The sequence below is a fragment of the Kogia breviceps genome, chromosome 11 (genome assembly GCF_026419965.1).
Source record: "Kogia breviceps isolate mKogBre1 chromosome 11, mKogBre1 haplotype 1, whole genome shotgun sequence".
NCBI classification, from domain to species: Eukaryota; Metazoa; Chordata; class Mammalia; order Artiodactyla; family Physeteridae; genus Kogia; species Kogia breviceps.
Window position 1 is genome coordinate 5,552,244 of NC_081320.1, and position 19,579 is coordinate 5,571,822.

The 19,579-nt window shown below is 47.2% G+C and overlaps 1 protein-coding gene across 30 annotated transcripts in view; it reads right to left on the bottom strand.

The window, feature by feature from the left end:
* MAP4K4 (mitogen-activated protein kinase kinase kinase kinase 4) overlaps nucleotides 1–16,927 on the bottom strand; it is a 173,801-nt gene extending 156,874 nt beyond the window's left edge. For 27 of the 30 annotated variants that reach the window (XM_059079475.2, XM_067007083.1, XM_059079452.2 and 24 more), the window contains exons 1-2: nucleotides 16,758–16,927; nucleotides 16,332–16,397 (exon numbers count right to left, since the gene is read on the bottom strand). In XM_059079475.2, coding sequence (XP_058935458.1) covers nucleotides 16,332–16,397; nucleotides 16,758–16,814 — 123 coding nt within the window. In that variant the 5' untranslated portion in view covers nucleotides 16,815–16,927. Of the gene's footprint in view, nucleotides 1–16,331; nucleotides 16,428–16,757 lie in introns of those variants that run through there. The other 3 variants (XM_059079468.2, XM_059079461.2, XM_059079441.2) reach the window with 1 other exon arrangement.
* Between the last annotated feature and the right edge of the window lie 2,652 nt (nucleotides 16,928–19,579).

Below are 19,579 nucleotides of genomic sequence, written 5' to 3' on the forward strand. Positions count from 1 at the left end.
TGTGTGTGTGGCCTCTCCCGTTGCGGAGCACAGGCTCCGGACGCGCAGGCTCAGCGGCCACGGCTCACAGGCCCAGCCGCTCCGCGGCACGTGGGATCCTCCCGGACCGGGGCTCGAACCCACATCCCCTGCATCGGCAGGCGGACTCCCAACCGCTGCACCGCCAGGGAAGCCCAGATCTTTTTTTTTTTAATGGTGTTTTTGAAATCCAAGGTTGTTCTCCTCCTGCTCACTACTATTCCCATCAAAGAAGCGGGGAGCGGTTGCTTTCAGTTCGTCATGTTGTCGATGCCTCCTAATGAATGAACGGTGAATAGAGACAGAGTGGACATACCACTGAACATCTACTTCTGGGCAAGATGCTGTAAACGGGGACTGGATATACCTTTGCACTTGAAACAACCAAAACAAACCCATACAAAATTTATGAAACAAAGGTTTTCGAGAAACTAGACATCAAGCAAGGAAGAACAGCGATCCCTGAGATAAGAAACTAGACATCAAGCAACGAAGAAAGTGATCCCTGAGATAAGAAACAAATGAGGTGAGTCATACAACTGCCTGAACTTACTCCCTTTACAGAGTTTTTGGGCACGGCACAGGGAGAGGAAACCCAAGCAGAGCTCAGCAGACTCCTTTAGTTGAGAGGAGCAGGGGCTAAGAGTCCAAGTAAACCTAGACGGCTAGAGTTCCAGTGAGAATATACCAGAAGTGAGAGCTACACAAAGAGAAGAACCGCCAGGCTCTGCAAAGGGTCCCCTGTATATTCACCCAAGTAATGGTCAGCACGTGCAAAGGAAACTACCAAGGCTGGGGGGAAAGAACATTCAAAAGGATGAGAAGGAACAGTGCAAGTGCTCACACAGGGCTGGAAACAGTGCCCGTTCCCACTACACAAATGGAAAAACTCATAAGTCCTGGGGAACTGAGGACTCAGAGAGGTCTTGCCTGAGCAGTGGGATATAACTAGCACTAGACTGAGCACTGATCCAGATCTCCTTAACAAAAACCATAAAAGCAAGACACAAAAGGATCAAATTATGTCCATGTAACTTAACTGCACCCCAGAACAAAGCTCAAGAATACTTATAGGAAGCACCCAACAAGGTAAAATTCATGTCTCACATCCACGCAAAGATTACCAGACAGGAAAACATAACCAACAGTGACGACCGTCCATTGAAACCAACCCAATATCTACTGGCATAGATATTAAAATTATAGGCAAGGACCCTAAACCAGCTATTATAACTGTATTCGTATGTTCAAACGCAGAGATCTAGAAAATATTTTTAAAACACCCAAATCTTCTAGAGATGCAAATACAACATCAGAGATGAAAAATACACGGGATGGGATTAATGGCAGAGTCAGCAATGAGAAAGAAAGTTAACCATGAATGCATAGCAAACGAAACTAACCAAAATGAAGCACAAAAAGAAAAAAAAAAAAAAAAGATACATCAGCGAGCTGCGAGACAACTTCAAGTGGCTTAATAAACATTCAGTGGGAGTCCCCAAGACTAAGAAGGGGGAAGAGAAGTGAGGGGGGAAGGAAAAAAAAGAATTGAAGAAATAGTGGCCAAAAATCTTCCAAATTTTATGAAACTTCTAAGAGCACAGATCCCAGAAGCTCCCACACCCCAAGCACAAGAAACGTGAAGAGAAGTACACCAGGGCACATCTTAATCAAATTGCTCAAAACCAGGGATAAATGGAGACACTTAAAAGCAGTCAGAAGAAGAAAAAAAAAAAAGATATGTAAAAAGGAATAAAATAAGGACAGCAAATTTCTCAATAGAAACAATTCAAGTGAGACAACAGTGGAGTAACATCTCTAAGATAAGGAAAAAAAATAGCAACCTAGAATTCTATACTCAGCAAAAATATCTTTCAAAAACAAAAGCACAAAAATTTTCAGACATACAAAAACTGAAAGAATTCATCACCCAGCAGACCTGTACTACAAAAAATGATAACATAAGTCCTTCAGGCAGAAGGAAAATGGTAGCTGATAGAAATATGGATTTACACCAGGAATGAAAAGCACCAGAAATGCTAACAACCACATGGGTACACGTATTAGGGTTTTTTCTTACTATTTATATCTTTTTAAAAGATAGCTGACTGAGCAAAAATAGCACCAATATTTTTTGAGATTTATAACATATATAAAAGTAAAATATAACAAAATACTATAAGGCCAGGTAGGGAGAAACAGAAGTGATACTACTGTAATATTCTTATATTACATATGAAGTATTTACCATTTGAAGGTAAACTGTGATAGGTTACAAGTGTGTACTATAAACCCTAAAGTAATGTATGAAACAATAAAGTAGAAGTTACAGCTAATAAGCCAGAAAACGGAATCACAAAAAACACTCCATTATTTAATTCAAAAGAAAGAAAAAAGGGAAAAAGACAAACTAGCAAAGAGACAAAGTCCTCAGTAGAAAGAGCCAGAAAGAAATGAAAGAAGAACGGTCAGGAAAAAAAAATCAACATCCTATGTAAAATTTAGCATTTTAAATCACTTTTTTCATATAATAAGTAAAAAAGAGAATATATATTTTCAGCTAATTGAGTAGCAAACCGATGAAATGTCTAACTCAACCTTGGGGTTGATGGCTGACAGAGGCCTTGTTTAAACAAAATAAAACAAAATTATTTTCACATTTTGATGGCTGGCGTTAGCAATTAAAAAGGTCTTTTTCCAGGGTGATTAGAGATAGGTTAGAAATAGTTCACTCGATATTAAATTTTTTGCAAAAAAGCCCACAAGACCATTTTACTCAGTCAGCTCGGGAAAAGAAAATTATCTTTTATCTGTATTATCAAAAAGCAAATATACAGCACCTAAAAAGAAATGCAAAACCTCATCTTTGAAAGCATTTCCTTGTACAACCTGAACTCCAGAAAGTTATTAAAAGCTACCTGGGTATCATAAGGCTGCCTGTACACCAGTGTTCCCATTTCACAGAGGCCGCTTGCAGCCCTAAGGTCGGAGGTCCGGCGGCTAACCGTCCCGCCACACGAGCCCCCCGTCTCTGGGCCACATCCATCTCCAAGTATGAGTGTTGCTCACAGGACGCCCTGAGGTGGGATGAGAAGGCACCCCCCACCCTACTCTCCGTGGAGGTGCTCGGGTGCTCGACCAAGAGCTGCTAACTCCTAGCTCAGGACAGGCCGGACACCACGCCAGCAGCAGACAAAGGATGCAAGGCCTGCCAAGAGACAGATGCTCCAGGCCACTGAAAGGGGCGGGCAATTACCATAATCAATGGAACACACCCCTCCTACCTCTATTCAGAGCTCTAGTAACTAAGATGATGAGTCATCAACTCCACGCTCCTCACCCATCTCAGCCTCAACCAGAGACGCTGAATTTAAACCCCAGAGCTTCACTGTGTACCACGTGTCTACCGTTATCAGCTCCAGCTTCGCTATCCACTCCCAGGGCCCCCGCCAGCTCTTCCCCGTCTGCAGTATCATCCTCCTCAAACTACGGGCTGCACGAGGCACGCGCTGACCGCTCTTCCTGTCCACTGCCACCAACAAGGAGCCTCGAGGGGTGCCTGGCACCCTCCCCGTCAGCAGTAGGCTCTGCAGTAACAGGACTGAGAGGAGTGCTGCCCAGCAGAGCGGGCTCAAGATCCCTCACAAACAGCGACACACCCACCAGATACTAGGCCCCCAAGTCACTAAAGAGTAAAGAGCTGACCATTCACAAGGCTTTCCTGGCAACTAAGGGAAGGAGCAACAAGAGCGGATGAGGAGCGCAGGGATGCCAAGTTCAAACAGGAGAGGCCCCGGGAGCGCAGGCGGGCGTCCGCAGGTGAAGGAACACGCTCAGCGAACCCTGCGCCACCTGAGCCGTCCTCGGCCCAGGCCACCCTCCCTGCCTGACGCGGGATCCCAATAACTCCTATGCCCCGTGGATGCACAGCCCCGACGTGGGTAATATTCAGTCTTTGCCTTGAGATCTCCAAACGGAATAGTTGGCAAAACTACACCACAACTACACAGAGGGTGCCAGGGTTACCGACGGGCTAACGGTTCTGGCTGTCAACAGTATTCAGCTGGTATCATAAACAGGTAAGAATACAGCTGCAAGTATAAGGATTTTCCAAAAGTATACTAATATTAAATGTAGATTTGATCTGAATGCACTGAAGCCCCCAATAAAAGGTGTGATGAATTGGGAGGTTGAGATTGACATGTATACACTAACATGTATAAAATGGGTAACTAATAAGAACCTGCTGCATAAAAAAATAAATAAAATAAAATTCAAAACAAAAGTTCTTGAGAATGTAAGATGAAAAAAATACTCTAAAAGGTACATCTGAAGAAAATCAAATGAGCAACTGTATTCCCCCCCCCCACGTAAGGCAACAAATCATTTATTTAACTTGGTATAGTCCTTCTGACCAAAGATAATAGATTTTGGTACGTTTTTCCAAATCCTGGTGAGTCAACAGCTTCTGTCTGAGACAAAGGAAAACTCCAGTCTTTAGCATCACATGGCAAAGGGCTGGCTATAGACAATGGAATCCCCCAATAAAATGTGAGAAGGAAAAACCGGTTTGGTCTAGTTCCTGATACCAATGACCTCACTGATAGTGAACAGCTTGTCTTTATGGCGATAAGACACCGTCTTCAAGTTTAAAGAAATGACCTAAATGCAGTGGTGACTAATACTGAGAGTGGGGAAGGTAAAGGTTTCCGGGAAGCAGAGACAGGCGGCCGGGTCATCAGAGCCACCAGGAGGTGCTGAGTTATGGTGACGAGAAAGGGGTAGACCCAAGCAGACAAACGCCCCCTCTTTGCTCCTGCTCTGTAAGGCTCCCAGGTGCAGCTCTTCGGAAAGCATCTGAGACGCCAGAGGCCCAACACCTGCTGAAGGCCCTGCTCCCAACAGCCGAAATCTAGAAACAACTGTGACGTCTATGAGCTGGCGAACCGGTGGACAGAACACAGCCCGCCCGTCCACACCCTGGACACCATCCAGACATAAAAGGGAACAAAGTACCACGCTCAGCAAAGTGGGCGAACCTCAGAAGCATTATGCAAAGTGAGAGGAATCACACAGCAGCGACCACACGTGGTGTGATTTTACTTCCATGCAGTGTTCAAAACAGGCAAATGTATAGAGACAGAAGATCGGCGGGCGGTTGTCTGAAGCTCTGGGGTTCACTGTGAAAGGGTAGGAGGGATCTTGCTGGGGCGATGGAAGTGCTGAACACCAGCTGTGCCACCTGAGCACATCTACTAAAAACCCTTGAAACGCAGGCTTGAGGCAGGTAAATTCCATGATATATAAAATACACCTCAATAAAGCTGTTTAAAAGAAGCAAACCCGTTGAACGAACCTACGTGTCCCCTGGAAGCAGGTGTGGAACAGCGGTGAGCCTGGGGACGCCCACCCCGGCCGCCCGCACGCCCCCCCCCCCCCCCACCGGCTTGCATCTCCCACCGTAAGTATCAGCACTAAGGCGCTGCTCCGCTCCTGTTTTCGTTTTCGTTGTTGGCATTGCTGTTTTTGCGGTTACTGCTCCGGATGAAAAGCAGCCCACACCTGAACAAAACCACAGGTGTGAAATCAAAGATGCAACTTCTAGCTGACTCCTGGTCTGGGGGGCTGATCACATGAGTCACAGGGTTTCATTCCCATAAAAATGATGATAAGGTAAACAGAAGCATAAAGAGGCCAAGGGGAAGAGATGACAGCACAGATTGTTAGTATCAGGTTTTGACCGCTAAAATATGGATGGAGCAGGGACTTCCCTGGTGGTCCGGCAGTTAAGACTCCACGCTTCCACTGCAGGGGGCACGGGTTCGGTCCTGGTCGGGGAACTAAGATCCCGCATGCGGCAAGGTGCGGCCAAAAGAAAATAAATAATAAAATAAAATGCAAGAAAAAAAAAACGACTTAAAAAAAAACGGAGGGACTTCCCTGGATGGCGCAGTGGTTAAGACTCCACGCTCCCAATGCAGGGGCCTCAGGTTCGATCCCTGGTCAGGGAACTAGATCTCACACGCGTGCCACAACTAAGAGTTTGCATGCCCCAACTACGGAGCCCATGTGCCTCAACTAAGGAGCCGACCTGCCACAACTAAGACGCGGTACAACCAAATAAATAAATACATATATATATATATATATATATATATATATATTTTTTTTTTTTTTTTTAATGGATGGAGCAAGGAGAAAAAAGTTATAATCTAAGTGCCCACTGAGGGGACACCAAAAGTGAGGCAATTTGCACAGAACCCCGAGGAGATCCTCCTTTGGAAGCAACTAATACCAAACGAAGTATGAGGCAAAAATCAGGAGAGGGGACACTTAGTGGCACAGCGCCCCAGGCCCCCTTTCTCTACCTCACAGTCACTCCACACCACTAGGAAACCAGAGGTTCAGGCCCTGAAGAAGCTGCAGGAGAAATGCTCCAGATGTGAGGACAGGAGGGAAAGCGGCAAGCCACAGGGCTGCAAAGCTAAGATATCAGACGGAACATCTCCAGCCTCCTTCCTCCACCAGAGCTCCACAGGCCAATAAACACATGCAGGGCCCCTAAGCAGGAAAAGCTTCTGGGCGTTCTTCTCAGAGAAACCCCAAAGAAAAGCCCTTCGGATGTTCAGCACTGGGGTTCCCCATCCACGACAATATACTGGGCCCACGCGCACTCCCTAAAGCCAGCAGCCTTCAAGTCACTGCTAGTGCCTCAGTCAAATATGAGCAGAGTCACCCATCTCCAAGTATTTAAGGACAATCTTCAGCGTTAAAGACAAAGACCCAGGACTTCCCCGGCGGTCCAGTGGTTAGGATTCCAGGCTTTCACTGCTGAGGGCCCAGGTTCAATCCCAGGTTGGGGAACTAAGATCCCGCATGCCACATGGCATGGCCAAATAATAAAAAATAAATAAATAACCCAAATAAACAAATAGGAAAACTGAAATCTGGAGGAAATGGGGGGGGGGGGCGGAAATGCCAGAGGCACAAGAATACCAACCAAAAGAAAATACCTGTATCTACACTCAGTATCCTCAGAGAGATTAGATAAATTCACGAAAATATAGACTCAGTTTTTTTAATTAAAAAAACCGTGAAAGAGGGCTTCTCTTATAAATTAAAAATATGACAAAGCTAAAAATTCAATAGAAATATTGAAATGGAAAGTCAAAGACATTTCACAACAGTAGAACAAAAAGACAAAAATAGAGGAAAAGATAAGAAAATAAATCAAAGAGGTGACTAAGGGGACTTTCAGAAAGAGAAGGCAGGGAATTTGGAGGGGAAGAAAAACAAATTTCCCAGAAAAAAAGGGCAGCTCCTAAGAAAAAAAAAAAGAATTAACCAAGCACCGGGAACAGTGAATGACAACACAAGACATTCATAAAATCTAAGAACACCAGGAATAAAGAGAATATCCTAGAAGCTTCCCCAAAGAAGTTTAAAAACAGGTCACACTCAAAAGACCAGTGACTTCAAAATTCCAAGAGAAAAATGGACATTCACCCTAGAACATTTCCCACCCACCAACATATAAATCCCACGTAAAGGAAGAACAAAAGCATTTTGGGTCGTCCAAAGACTTAAAAACCTTTACACCCCAGGCACCCTTACTTACAAAGCAACTGGAGGACGTGCTTCAGGAAAGAAAGGCAGTATCCCCCCCCCCCCCAAAAAAAAAGACCGTGGCATCCATGAAACAGATGGTCCAGGAGCAGAGCTATGCACCAAGGTGGGAGAGTCCAAGCATACCTGGCGAGCTCCCCTCCAGGGAGAAAAAAAGCAGAATCTACAGGTTACCTGAAACAATGAATCATCTAACGTGTTTTAAGTGTTTAGAAAAACTGCTGATAAAGGCTTAACTTTGCCAGGCACTTGATATAACGCTCAGGGCACCTGAGGTGGAAAGTAATGACGAGTACATGGAAAACTAAGCAAACGAAAAAAGGCAACGCAAGGAGGAAGGAGGGTGTAAAAAGGAAAATGTCATCATATTAGATTGCCTGGCTCAGAGATAAACAGTATAATACAAACAATTACCATTTTAACCCCAAATTATGATATACTCCCCTTTAAGGGAGGGGGACAAATATAATAGCTAATTCTTCACGTGGGACCACGCCAGTAGTTCAAGAACTGTAACCACCGTCACAAGAAGTCAGTTAAGTGCACAAAACTGATAAATCAAGAAAAAGCCATGCAAGCATATAATTTAGAAACACAGCAGTCAATTTCAAACGGAGCAACTAAAAGCACCAAAAATAGATGTCCCTTGGGAATAGGACAACTCCAAGGTTTTTTTGTTTTGTTTTTTGTTTTTTTTGCGGTACGTGGACCTCTCACCGCTGTGGCCTCCCCCGTGGCAGAGCACAGGCTCCAGACGCGCAGGCTCAGCGGCCACGGCTCACGGGCCCAGCCGCTCCACGGCACGTGGGATCTTCCCGGACCGGGGCACGAACCCGCGTCCCCTGCATCGGCAGGCGGACTCCCAACCACTGCGCCACCAGGGAAGCCCAACTCCAAGTTTTGATAAGAGAACTTCAGTTTGTTCCCTGATTGCAACTACGTGCATTCCTAACTTTGGCCAAGTGTCTGAAGGTCCTATCTGCCACAGAATGAAAAGAAAGTCTGTAAGTCATAGCATAAAAGTGGGGGCTTTTTCCTTTTTAATAATTTAATAATCAGTTAAGATTAAAAATTGAATAGGAAAACCTGTCAACACTTGGCCATATCTGAGATACTTGCAATGCCCCAGGGATGGAGGGCCAATTCCACAGAAAGAGGGAAGCAGCCTGGGCTCCGGCTCCCTCCGCCTCGTGGACAAGGCCCCCAATTCTCTCGCAGCCCAAGGGCTCACAGAGAGCCCTGTGCAGACTCGACCCTGCCAGTTCAGGGCTGGCTGCAGGTCCACTCTGCTGCCTGGGGTACAACCAGGTAACTTCAGAAACTGACAACTGCGGAAAAACTTTTATAGCAAGTTGACAGGGTGACATGATGTCCTTTGATGTTAATAACAAAAAGATGCTGTATATAGAAATGGATAAACAACAAGGTCCTGGGGATTCCCTGCCAGTCCAGTGGTTAGGACTCCGCGCTTCCACTGCAGGGGGCCCGGGTTCGATCCCTGGTCGGGGAACTAAGATCCCGCATGCCATGCGATGTGGCAAAAAAAAAAAAAAAAACCCACAAGGTTCTACTGTATGGCTCAGGGAACTACATTCAGTATCCTGTGATAAACCGTAATGGAAAAGAATATGAAAAAGAATGTGTATATAATATGAAAAGAATGTGTAATATATATAACTGAATCACTTTGCTGTACAGCAGAAATTAACACAACATTGTAGGTCAACTGCACTTCAATAAAATAAATATTAAAAAAGAGATTCAGGCTGGCATTTTCTGTGTCTACTTTTTCACCTCGCCTTTCTGGTCACGTGTTTGAACTATTTCAGCCCCGCGGAGGCTGGAAAGCTCTCTGGGGTCAGGCGCATGGGCCGTGTCTGGGTAGAGGGCCTGGGGAGACAGAGCCATCACAGGATGGTACACATCTGATGTTACACATCCGGCACGCTGTGTCCACCCCGTCTTCCCTGCACTCCTGGAGGATAAACACACTGCCTGCTTCCTGCACCGCTGTGTGGACACAGACCTGGAGGGCAGGGCCCAGCTCGGGTAGCAGCAGCACAGTGAGTACTGTTAAGTGGCAGGAAAGCAGCCCTGTACGGTTAACTGGTGTCCCCAAATCAGTTCTCAGTTCCTCACAATGCTACGCAGATGTCAGAGTCTCTAAGATCCCAGTTTTTAAAACTTTTGAGAAGTCCTAAAATTTATCATTCTGTCCTTCCTCTTGAAAACCTTACAGAAAACAGGGCCTCGCAACTCTATCCCTGCCAACACATCACTCACTGCTCTTCTGAATGATGCCAGCGGACTTTTATTACTGAGCCAGGCTCCTAACAGAACATCATAAAAAACCTAAGACTCTGGCTGCCACGCTGGTCACTGGTAATATAACATGGCCCTGGTCTCCGTTCTCTTCCTGGCCATCCCTCCCTAAGTCCAAAAAATGTGTCCTGATTCATTTCTTGTGTTATCATATTATTACAGCAAAATAACTGTCAATCAGATCTTCCAAAAGTACTTGGTAATCTCTACCCTCTGATAATCACGTCCCAATGACTATGTAATCAGGTCCCACATTACATATTAAATATATCTTAAAATTTTAACACTGGTAGCTCAGAGTAGTATTAAAACCAACTTGAATTCACAAAAAATCTGTTTGTAGTAAATATTCAAAGCAATTATTTGCAAGTACTTTACAGGATGACCCACAAGCCGCTAGCTATATATCTAGCTACTTGTGCGAGAAACAAAGTTTTTAAAACACTGCTTTTTAAAAGGTGAGGTGGTGACCTAATATTGTTTTGACCCGTAAAAGTATCACAAATTCTAAATAGGTAGTAGTGTTTGATCCTGAGAACTCACTGCAGATTAAGTTCTTGACTCCAATACAGTGAATGGCCACACAGTCTGAACTTTTGTACATTTTCCCTTATAAGATGAGTGGGGCTTCCCTGGTGGCGCAGTGGTTGAGAGTCCGCCTGCTGATGCAGGGGTCACGGGTTCGTGCCTCCGTCCGGGAAGATCCCACATGCCGCGGAGCGGCTGGGCCCGTGAGCCATGGCCGCTGAGGCTGCGCGTCCGGAGCCTGTGCTCCGCAACGGGAGAGGCCACGACAGTGAGAGGCCCGCGTACCACAAAAAAAAAAAAAGATGAGAGTGAAGCTTCCAGGGTATCACGTATCAGCGTTGCCCTCTGGGCAACAGTCCTGCTTCAGCACCGGAACCACCTGGGTCTGAAAGCAGTGCACTTGCACAGTCACTTACATGCGCTGCTGTCTGCCAATTTAACTCATTAGAATAGAGAAAAAGAGAAAGCACTGTTACTGACGATAAGAAGCACAGACATCTAACCTTAGTGTGGCTGAGAGACGGAAAACACCTGATGCTCTGAGCGTGGGTAATGTCTGGGCTCAGGAAGCTATTCACAACCAGGTGAAAGTATTTATTTACTAAGAAAGCAAAGAAACAAAAGACCACGCATGAAATGCATGTGTCAAAGCACCCATCTCTTGGTTAAAATGTATTTTAGTTTATAATATTTTTAGCTCCCTGGGAATGAAACTCCTTAGAGTATTCCTTGGCTTAGCACACCTGTTCGGGGACTCATTATCTCCAAAGTAGGATATATTTTTTCAGAAATCGTCTTTGCTTTTCAAAGGTCAATCCACAAAAATCTGTGAACACACACACTGTACCAAAAGTGCCCCCAGATAATGTCAATATGTAGAAATAGACATAGGTCCAAAATTGGTCAAGAAAAAAGGCAAAATACAAGTTTGCAAGCCATGCAAATAAACACCGAATTACAGAGTTCCAAGCAATAAGGAGTTAAAAAAACTATCATGAGCAGGGTTTTGTCTGGTGGTTGGTTTTTCTGCAAGGCTTTTGACGTTCCTGATTTAGTTTAGGGCCAAAACAGTTTTTGGAAGTTTGGGTTGATATTTTTTAAGAGAGCCACACACCTATGTGTGTTCAACAGCGTTGGTTCATTCCCCCTTCCTTAACCCAGGGCCAGAATCCTTCCAGCGTGAAGGAACTCTGTGTCTCAGAACAAGTCTGTACATGCCACTCAGAGGCCGATCAACCCTCCTCCTAAGGAAAACATCTAGTTCTACAAAATTTATTTTGCCCCAGTGGATGTCTTCACCTCCATTTAAGAACAAGAGATGTCACCCTGACAAAGCAACATTTGCAGAAAGCCCCTCCCAAAAGTTTAAGTGCTTTTGCTCCAAAATGTTACAGTGATGATTTTTAAAAGCTACACAATTCACATGGCACTTCACTGCTGAACAATCGAAAGCAATTTTAGCACTTTCACAAATCCCAAGGCTCCTCCTAATCCAGCAGGCAAACAGTGGACCCGTTTAAAGGGTCACACCAAAGTCTGCAGAGGAGGAGTGAATTTAGCAAGGAGGGTAAATTTAGCAAGGAGGAAAGCCCAAGAATTCACCCCAACACTCTTCTCTCTACTGCCCTGCCCTGGCCTTCCTTCCCCTCCTCTCTCCTAGACCACTGCCCCAGGCCAACCACCTTACCTGCTCCTTCCCCAAAGTTCATCTGACCAAGTCTCCTACTCCCAGGGATCCCCAATCCCGACAAAACTTTCAACGGCACCTCAATGCCAGGGAATGATGGACCTCCTCAATGCCAACACGAATAACCCCTCCCCGAGATGCCCACTACCCCCAAGCCCTACTACCATTCCCAAAGGTCACCCTCAGCCCTTTGGCCACACATACCCCCCCCCCCCCGCGCTTTCTTCAATAAAAGAGGGGGACAGCATTAGCACAGCACCTAACAGGTGGCCAACTCTCAGGTTAGCTCTGCTTACCATCTTCGGGCCTAGCGAAGCCTCCTCCTCAACCTTCAAGGTGTCCAGTCCACCAAGGCCCTCTCCCCAAGGACAGGGTCAGAGTCAAGATGCTCTCTCCATCTGGCCTGTAAGCCCGGACTCCAGGCATTAAGCCTGCTGTATTCTCAACTCCCTAACTTCCCCTCGGGCGCCCTACCATGCCATTCCAGATGCAGGATCTTCCTGCCTTCAGCCAAGACATTTTGGAGCACTGGCCACTGGACGCTTGCAAAATGCAAAACAACAGTAGCCACCCCAAGAAAAAAAAACAAAAAATGGCCAAATAAACGTTAAAAATAACAAACTCCAAAAACAAACTTTCATCTATCATTTCTGGTTTGGATTTTTCACATTATCATTTCTCCCTTTGATGAAAATAATAAAAATTCACTGTATCTACTCAACATGCACAAGATCATCTTATAGACACTTCTTTTATAAATATATGGTACTCTGAATGAAACCCCGTGAACAGAAATTCACCACTTTTTTCACATTTTATGAGTATCCTTCCCTATGATCTCTCAGAAACCTAAAGCAAAAAATAAATTTCTCTAAATAGAATAACAGCCTGTGTCTCGGCTCCTTTTTTAAAGATAAAGTTACATACCGTTCAACTGTACCCAGACTATTTACCATTGCTGTCAGAGATGGAGAAAATTATAAACTATCCCCAAGAAAGCCATTTCCATAGAACATATCAAAACTCAGAAAACTCCCTCTCTCGACTCATTCACTTCATGCAAACATAGTCTTCTAAAATAAGCAACCACGATCACTAAAAAAGTTCATAGAAAACACAAAAAATAGAAAATATAACACTGAAATAAATTAGGACTACAGGTTGTTCAGCTTACAGGTGTTTCACCTAAAGTTACGTTTAAAAAAAAAAAAGCTTCTTTATAAAAAACAAATCAGACACAAGTATTTTCCAAACTCTGATGGTAGTCACACTAATGGATGTTTAGCAACGGTAAACAAATGCTACAGCGTCAATAATCTCATCCCCAAACCACCATATGCAAATCGTGCCAACAAAAATCCTAAACTCCTAGGCATGATGTAAACGGTTCTAGAAAGTACACATTTAAAGAGAAAAGAGAATGGAAATGTTAACTGTCTCTGCTATTTCCACCATCTCTAAACTAAACTTCCCAGGATCAGTTCATAAATATGAAAGAGCTTCTCATGATAGTAAGAGAACACGTATGAGATAATCAGGAAAATGTTCACACTGAACATCTGAAACAAGCTTATGGTTACCGAAGGGGGAGGCGGGGGGATAAATTAGGAGTTTGGGATTGACATACACACACTACTATATGTAAAACAGATAACCAACAAGGACCTACTGTGTAGCACAGGGAACGCTACTCAATATTCTGTAATAACATATTAGGGAAAAGACTCTGAAAAACATATATATCATATATATATATAGAGAGAGAGAGACACACACACGTGTCTATATATATAGAGAACTGAATCACTTTGCTGTACACCTAACGCATTATAGTATAGTAGGTCAACTATACTTCAATTTTTTAAAAAACTGAATATTTGATAGGAAGGAATTAATTTTTTTTGGTGTGAGAACAGCATTGAGACTATCTAAAAAACAAAAAAAGATACACCCTGAAGTATTTATGCGTGAAATGGTATCTGGGTTTTATGTGAAGATAACGGATGGAGTGAGGGACTACAGACAACACCAGATTAGTCACGTGCTGGTAACTGTTAAACTGGTGATCTCTCTCTCCCTGGTGTCTGGTTCAAGTTCTCCATAATAATAAAACAACCGCAGGCGAGCAAAATCTCAAGCACTCTTGCTCGTGATTGTATGGCACGGTTGCACAGATTTCTTAATTCCTCGGGTTTGCATAATTTGAGAATTTCTCCTCAACTGTACTGACTTTACAGGGAGAGAGCCAGAGAGCCGGGTCACTGCCACGACCCCCAAATGTTGGGGGATCCCAGCTTCCCCCAAATGTTGTGCTCAGCACATCTATCTCAAAAGACTGGGGGAAAAAAAAAAAAAAGACTGGGGGAAGAGGGGGTGGAACCAAAGGGGGAAGGAGGAGGGGAAACCCTGAGCAGTGAACCCGCCCCACCTGCTCCTATAAAGAACCCCCGGCTCTTAAACCCTTTAAGACCCATTCAGGTTTCACTGGCTTTTGGTTTACTTCACCAGCCTTCACATCCACGCTGACCAAGGATCCAAACAATCCAACTACTGTGTAACCAGGTCAAAAACAAGCCCTGGCTAGTTCACTTGGACGAGGGCACACTCACTACTCGGATTTGGCCAGAAAAACTGGGTTAGAAAAAAACCAACTGGTGCTTAAACAAACACTGGGGCTCGGGAGAGAACATCTTTCAGCCAGTTAGCAGACCACTCCGGGAGTTGCAACACAATCTTTTCCAAAATGTTCCAAAAGCTTCCAAATTCAGTTGAGCCCGGCAGGCTGAGCTCACAGGGCTCTCTTTCAAATTCAAAAATCTGGCCCTGGCCCCAACAGTTAACCAACAAAACACATGCTGATTCACTTGAGATCACCTCAGAATACTGACTCCATCCAGTTCAGGCCACAGGCCGGGACACAGCCCAGGCCAGGGGAAGTCAGGGCTGGGGAGAGGCTTTCAAGAGACAGATAGAACCCTATTCTCAGAGCAGAAAACAGACAATGGGATCCACACTTAATTTGGGCGAAGAAAACGTCTACAGTCAGCTTCCAACCCCCCCTCCATTTTTAATGAGACAATGACAATTCTTCACAGCGAACCACAAAGCCCTGCCTCATAAGATTTTTTTTTTTTTAATTCTATCCCAACCGTGTACCCAGCTAGAAAACACTAACAGCTACCAAACACCCCCGGTGCAGATAACTTAGAGAAAGCGTTCAGTAATAAGAAACAAATCAGGAGAGGGAGAATTTCACATTCCGTTTCAAACGTTCAAGGCCTGCGCCTCCATTACCTAGAGCTGCTCATAATCTCTAGAATGTGCACTGGATAAACTGCGCAGCACGGCTTAGTCTCACGAGGTGTCAGCTACTCAGGGCCGACTCAGAGTCTCCAGACTTGTTAGTCTCATTTACCGTTGGGGGCGAGGGGCGTGGGTATTAAAAAAAGAGAGAGAAAGACCTGGGGTGGGTGTAAAATCTGGGCACCCTCCCCACTCCTGGGCTCTGCCTCATTTCTGTTTCAATTACACACCTGTCAGACAGGTTATTCCTGGAATTCAGACCGTGTAATCCTCACACTGTAATTCTTCCTGCTCCTGTTGCCCAAACACACACCGTTCCCCGGTTCCCCAAAACATGTGCCCCATCAGTAGAATGTACGCTGCTTATTAAGGAGAAGCAAGAAGCACCGAACTCAGCTCCCTGGGCGCCTGGCGGGCATTCAAACGAGAGAACACGAAGACAATTCTCCAGGAGGCCAAGGCAGTGTTTCGGGGTAATCACAAGCAAGGCCGGCCTCTACTGAATTTTAATTAACACACCAACTCCGAAGGCCAGATCTGGGAAAGACGGGGAAAAAAATGTAGGTTGTCTGATGCAAAAATGCTTTTGCCCGTTTTATGGGAGAAAAGTGCATGCCTAAGAGTGGAGCTTATTTCCTTAACTGAGAGCCAGGAAATGAGGTCTTCTCAGGCCAGCGTGCACATAAACTCTGCTGAAAAACAGCGGGACGGCGAGCAGAGACCCCTCTCCCAACTTCGGCCGAGCGGCGTGGCCTCCGGGCGGCGGCGTGTCCATCAGCCTCCCCGGCGCCCCCGGACCAGAAGTTTCAACCCGTCCCCGGGAAACAAAGGAGGCGCCCGCACCGACCTTATAGACTTGTCCGTAGGTACCATTTCCCACCACTTCCACCAGCTCGAAAATCCCAGCCGGATCCTGGAGGAGAAGGAGGGGAGGGGTGAGCATCGGAAAGCAGCACAACAATGAATAAAAGAAGCGGGACAGCGGGAGAGAAAGGGCGGCGACCACAGAGGTGGGCTTCGCCCGGCGCGGTCGCCGGCGCCCGAGAGCCGCGACGGGGGTCGGGGAGCGCGGGGTCGGGGTCCCGGGCGGCGGCTCCGGCGGAGGGTCGCGCCCCGGGCCCCGCACCCGCCGACGCGGGCAGACAAAGGGGCCGCCGCGCCCGCGGCTCTGCCCGCGGCGGCGCCCGAGCACCCGGCCGGCCAGGGCGCGGCCCCGGCTCCCCGCGCCCCGCTCCCGGCTCCCCGCGCCCCGCTCCCCGCGGCCGCCACTCACCCGCAGGGAGGACAGGTCGATGTCCACCAGACTTTTTGCAGGGGAGTCGTTCGCCATTTTCCCTTTTTGCCACCCAAAACCCGGCCACAATCAATCGGTCTCTGGTGTGTTTCTGGGAGTCGGAGGCCCGGCGGGCGGCGCGGGCCCGCGGGCGAGGCCGGAGGCGGCGGGCGGGCGGGCGGGCGGCGGCGCTCACTCCATGGCCGGGGCGGCCGGCAGGACCCCGGGCGTCGCCCGCGCCTCAGGCCCCGGCCCCGCGCCCCGCCGCGCGCCTGCACGAGCGGCCCGGACTAGGGGCCGCGGCGCCGCCGAGAGTGGAGCCCGGAGCGCGAGGCCGCCAGACAAAGATGACCGGGAGGCGGAGGCGGAGGCGGGCGCGCGGCGGGGGGCGGCGGCGCGGGAGGAGGAGACACGGGACACCGAAAACGTATCCAGAGGAGAGCAAACAGCTCCCCCTTTCCTCCTCCGGCAGGAAAAGCGGGCGGAAGCGCGCTCGCGCCCGGAGCCGGCCCGGGCGGGGGGCGCGGGGCGCGGCGCGGCGTGAATATTCAGCAGGGGTGGGGCCCGGACGGCGGCCGCGCGCGGGGCCGGGTGCGCCTGTGGGGGGAGCGAGGGGCGCGGGGGAAGCGCCCGCGACAAAGGGAAACCGGCCCGGACCCCCGGGCGGAGGGGCGGGCCGGCCCCTCCCTCCCGGAGCCCCGCCCCGGCCGCCGCGCCCGGCTCCGCCAGCATCCCCGAGGAGGAGGGTCCTCCCGGCCCCGCCCCCGCTCCCGCTCTTCCCATCCCGTCCCATCCCCCACAGCCAGATTCTGGCCTCTTAAGACCCTCGCTTCCGGTTTCCCTACCTGGTTTTCTTGTCCTTTCTCTTCCTTTCCGGGCTAAACCGGTGGTCTGATTAGGTTGGGGCTTCACCGAGCATCACTGGGCTGCCGGGTCCCGCCCGCGACTTTCAGCGGAAACGGAATCCAGAGCAGCTCCTCCAACTGCCTTGTGCGGAGGAGCGCCTCACTCAGGAGCTGAGCACCGTGTCAGGGGCCAGGAGTCCTAACCCAAGTTTTGTGCCTAGAGATCGTTGAGGAGCTACAGACGGGCTTGCTCCGGCACCTCTGGACGCTAGTCAGCAGTTAGGCAGTTTCATCCTGTTAAACAAGGATATACGGTCCGCACAACAGTCCTTGTATCACGGTCGCTCCACTGTCCAAAACTTTCGATGGCTCCCTGTTCCCTCACAGCGGGTTCTCAAACGTGAATGCCCGCCCGGGAATCACCAGGAGAGATTGTAAAAGCATGGATTGCATTGACGACCCCCACCGCCAGACTTTGTGATTCAGCAAGTGTTGGGTAGGCCTGAGAACTTGAATTTCTAACACGTTCTCAGACGATGCTGAGTTGCTGTTACAGAGATCACACTTGGAGAACAGGGGCCTCAACGAAAATCCAAGGCCCTTCTACTTGGGCTTCACAAACACCATTATCATTGTCTACCAATTCTTGGTTTACTTACGGTCTCAATTTAACCCCTCCTTTAGCCTTAGGGTGATGTTATCCTCATTTTAGGGATGAGGAAACCAAAGTACTGAAAGCCAAGGAATTTTCCTAAATTCCTTAAAGGCATAGCCTGGAAGGGGAGGAGGGATTCTCACCAGGCCAGCCTAGTCCCAAAATCCAAGCCTCTGAATCAGCCAAGTCAGTCTTCTACCCAGAATATGTTTAGCACTCTCCTGCCTCCCAGAAGTTTGGTCTCCAAGATTTTCTTCTTTTTTTTTGATGTGGACCATTTTTAAAGACTTTATTGAATTTGTTACTATATTGCTTCTGTTTTATGTTTTGGTTGTTTGGCCGCGAGGCATGTGGGATCTTAGCTCCCCAACCAGGGATTGAACCCACACCCCCTGAATTGGAAGGCAAAGCCTTAACCACTGGACCGCCAGGGAAGTCCCTCCAAAATTTTCGACTGTGAGAATCTCTCATAAGGCTAAAATATATTCATGGACTCCTGGAGTCCATTGATTAGGAAAATCATAGTAACCAAAGCGTTCCTATGAATTTAGTGCTACCTTTAAATAATTCTGTTTTTTAATCTACCAACAGCAATGGAATTATCTATGAGTATGAAGTAAATAATTTACTCAGAGAGTTAGATTGGTGCACATGTGAACTTTCAGGCCACAGTGCTAGTAATATTTTCGTAGTATTTATTATTAATAATAGGTAACAGGTATTGGGTCCAAACAATGTGCTAAATCCTTTACATATACCATCTCCTCATTCTTCACATTAACCCCAAATGGTAGGTACTCTTACTTTTCCCGCTTTACACATTAGGAAACCAACGTCTAAAGAAATAAATTGACTTGCTTGGTGTTCACAGCTGAACCCGATGCAGAAACTCCAGAACCCCCCAAGCCAGCCTCCTTCCACGGGTTCACAGCCTCAACTCTAACCTCATGACACTGAGACCAACCCCAGACCAACCCCTTCTTAGCCAAATTCTCTTCATCACCTCAAGCTCAATTCAGAAACCGACTCCTCCTTCTACCAGCTTTCTCTAAATCTCTCTCCTAAGCTGCTCTTTCCCATATTACCATTGGGACAATTATTTCTTACTTTCAATTTAGTACCTTTTCTTAAGTCCCTACCCAGGGCCAGGCACTGGCTTAGCCCTTGCCCGGGATATCCGGAAGATCAGGACAGAGCTTACAATCTGCTTCCCTCAAAGAGCTTTACAATCTGCTAATGGGTGTAGGACAGTTTCATAAATCGCTGTTGTTAAAGTCGGAACATTATAAATTCTAGCTAGCTGGAAAGAGCACCGAACAGGT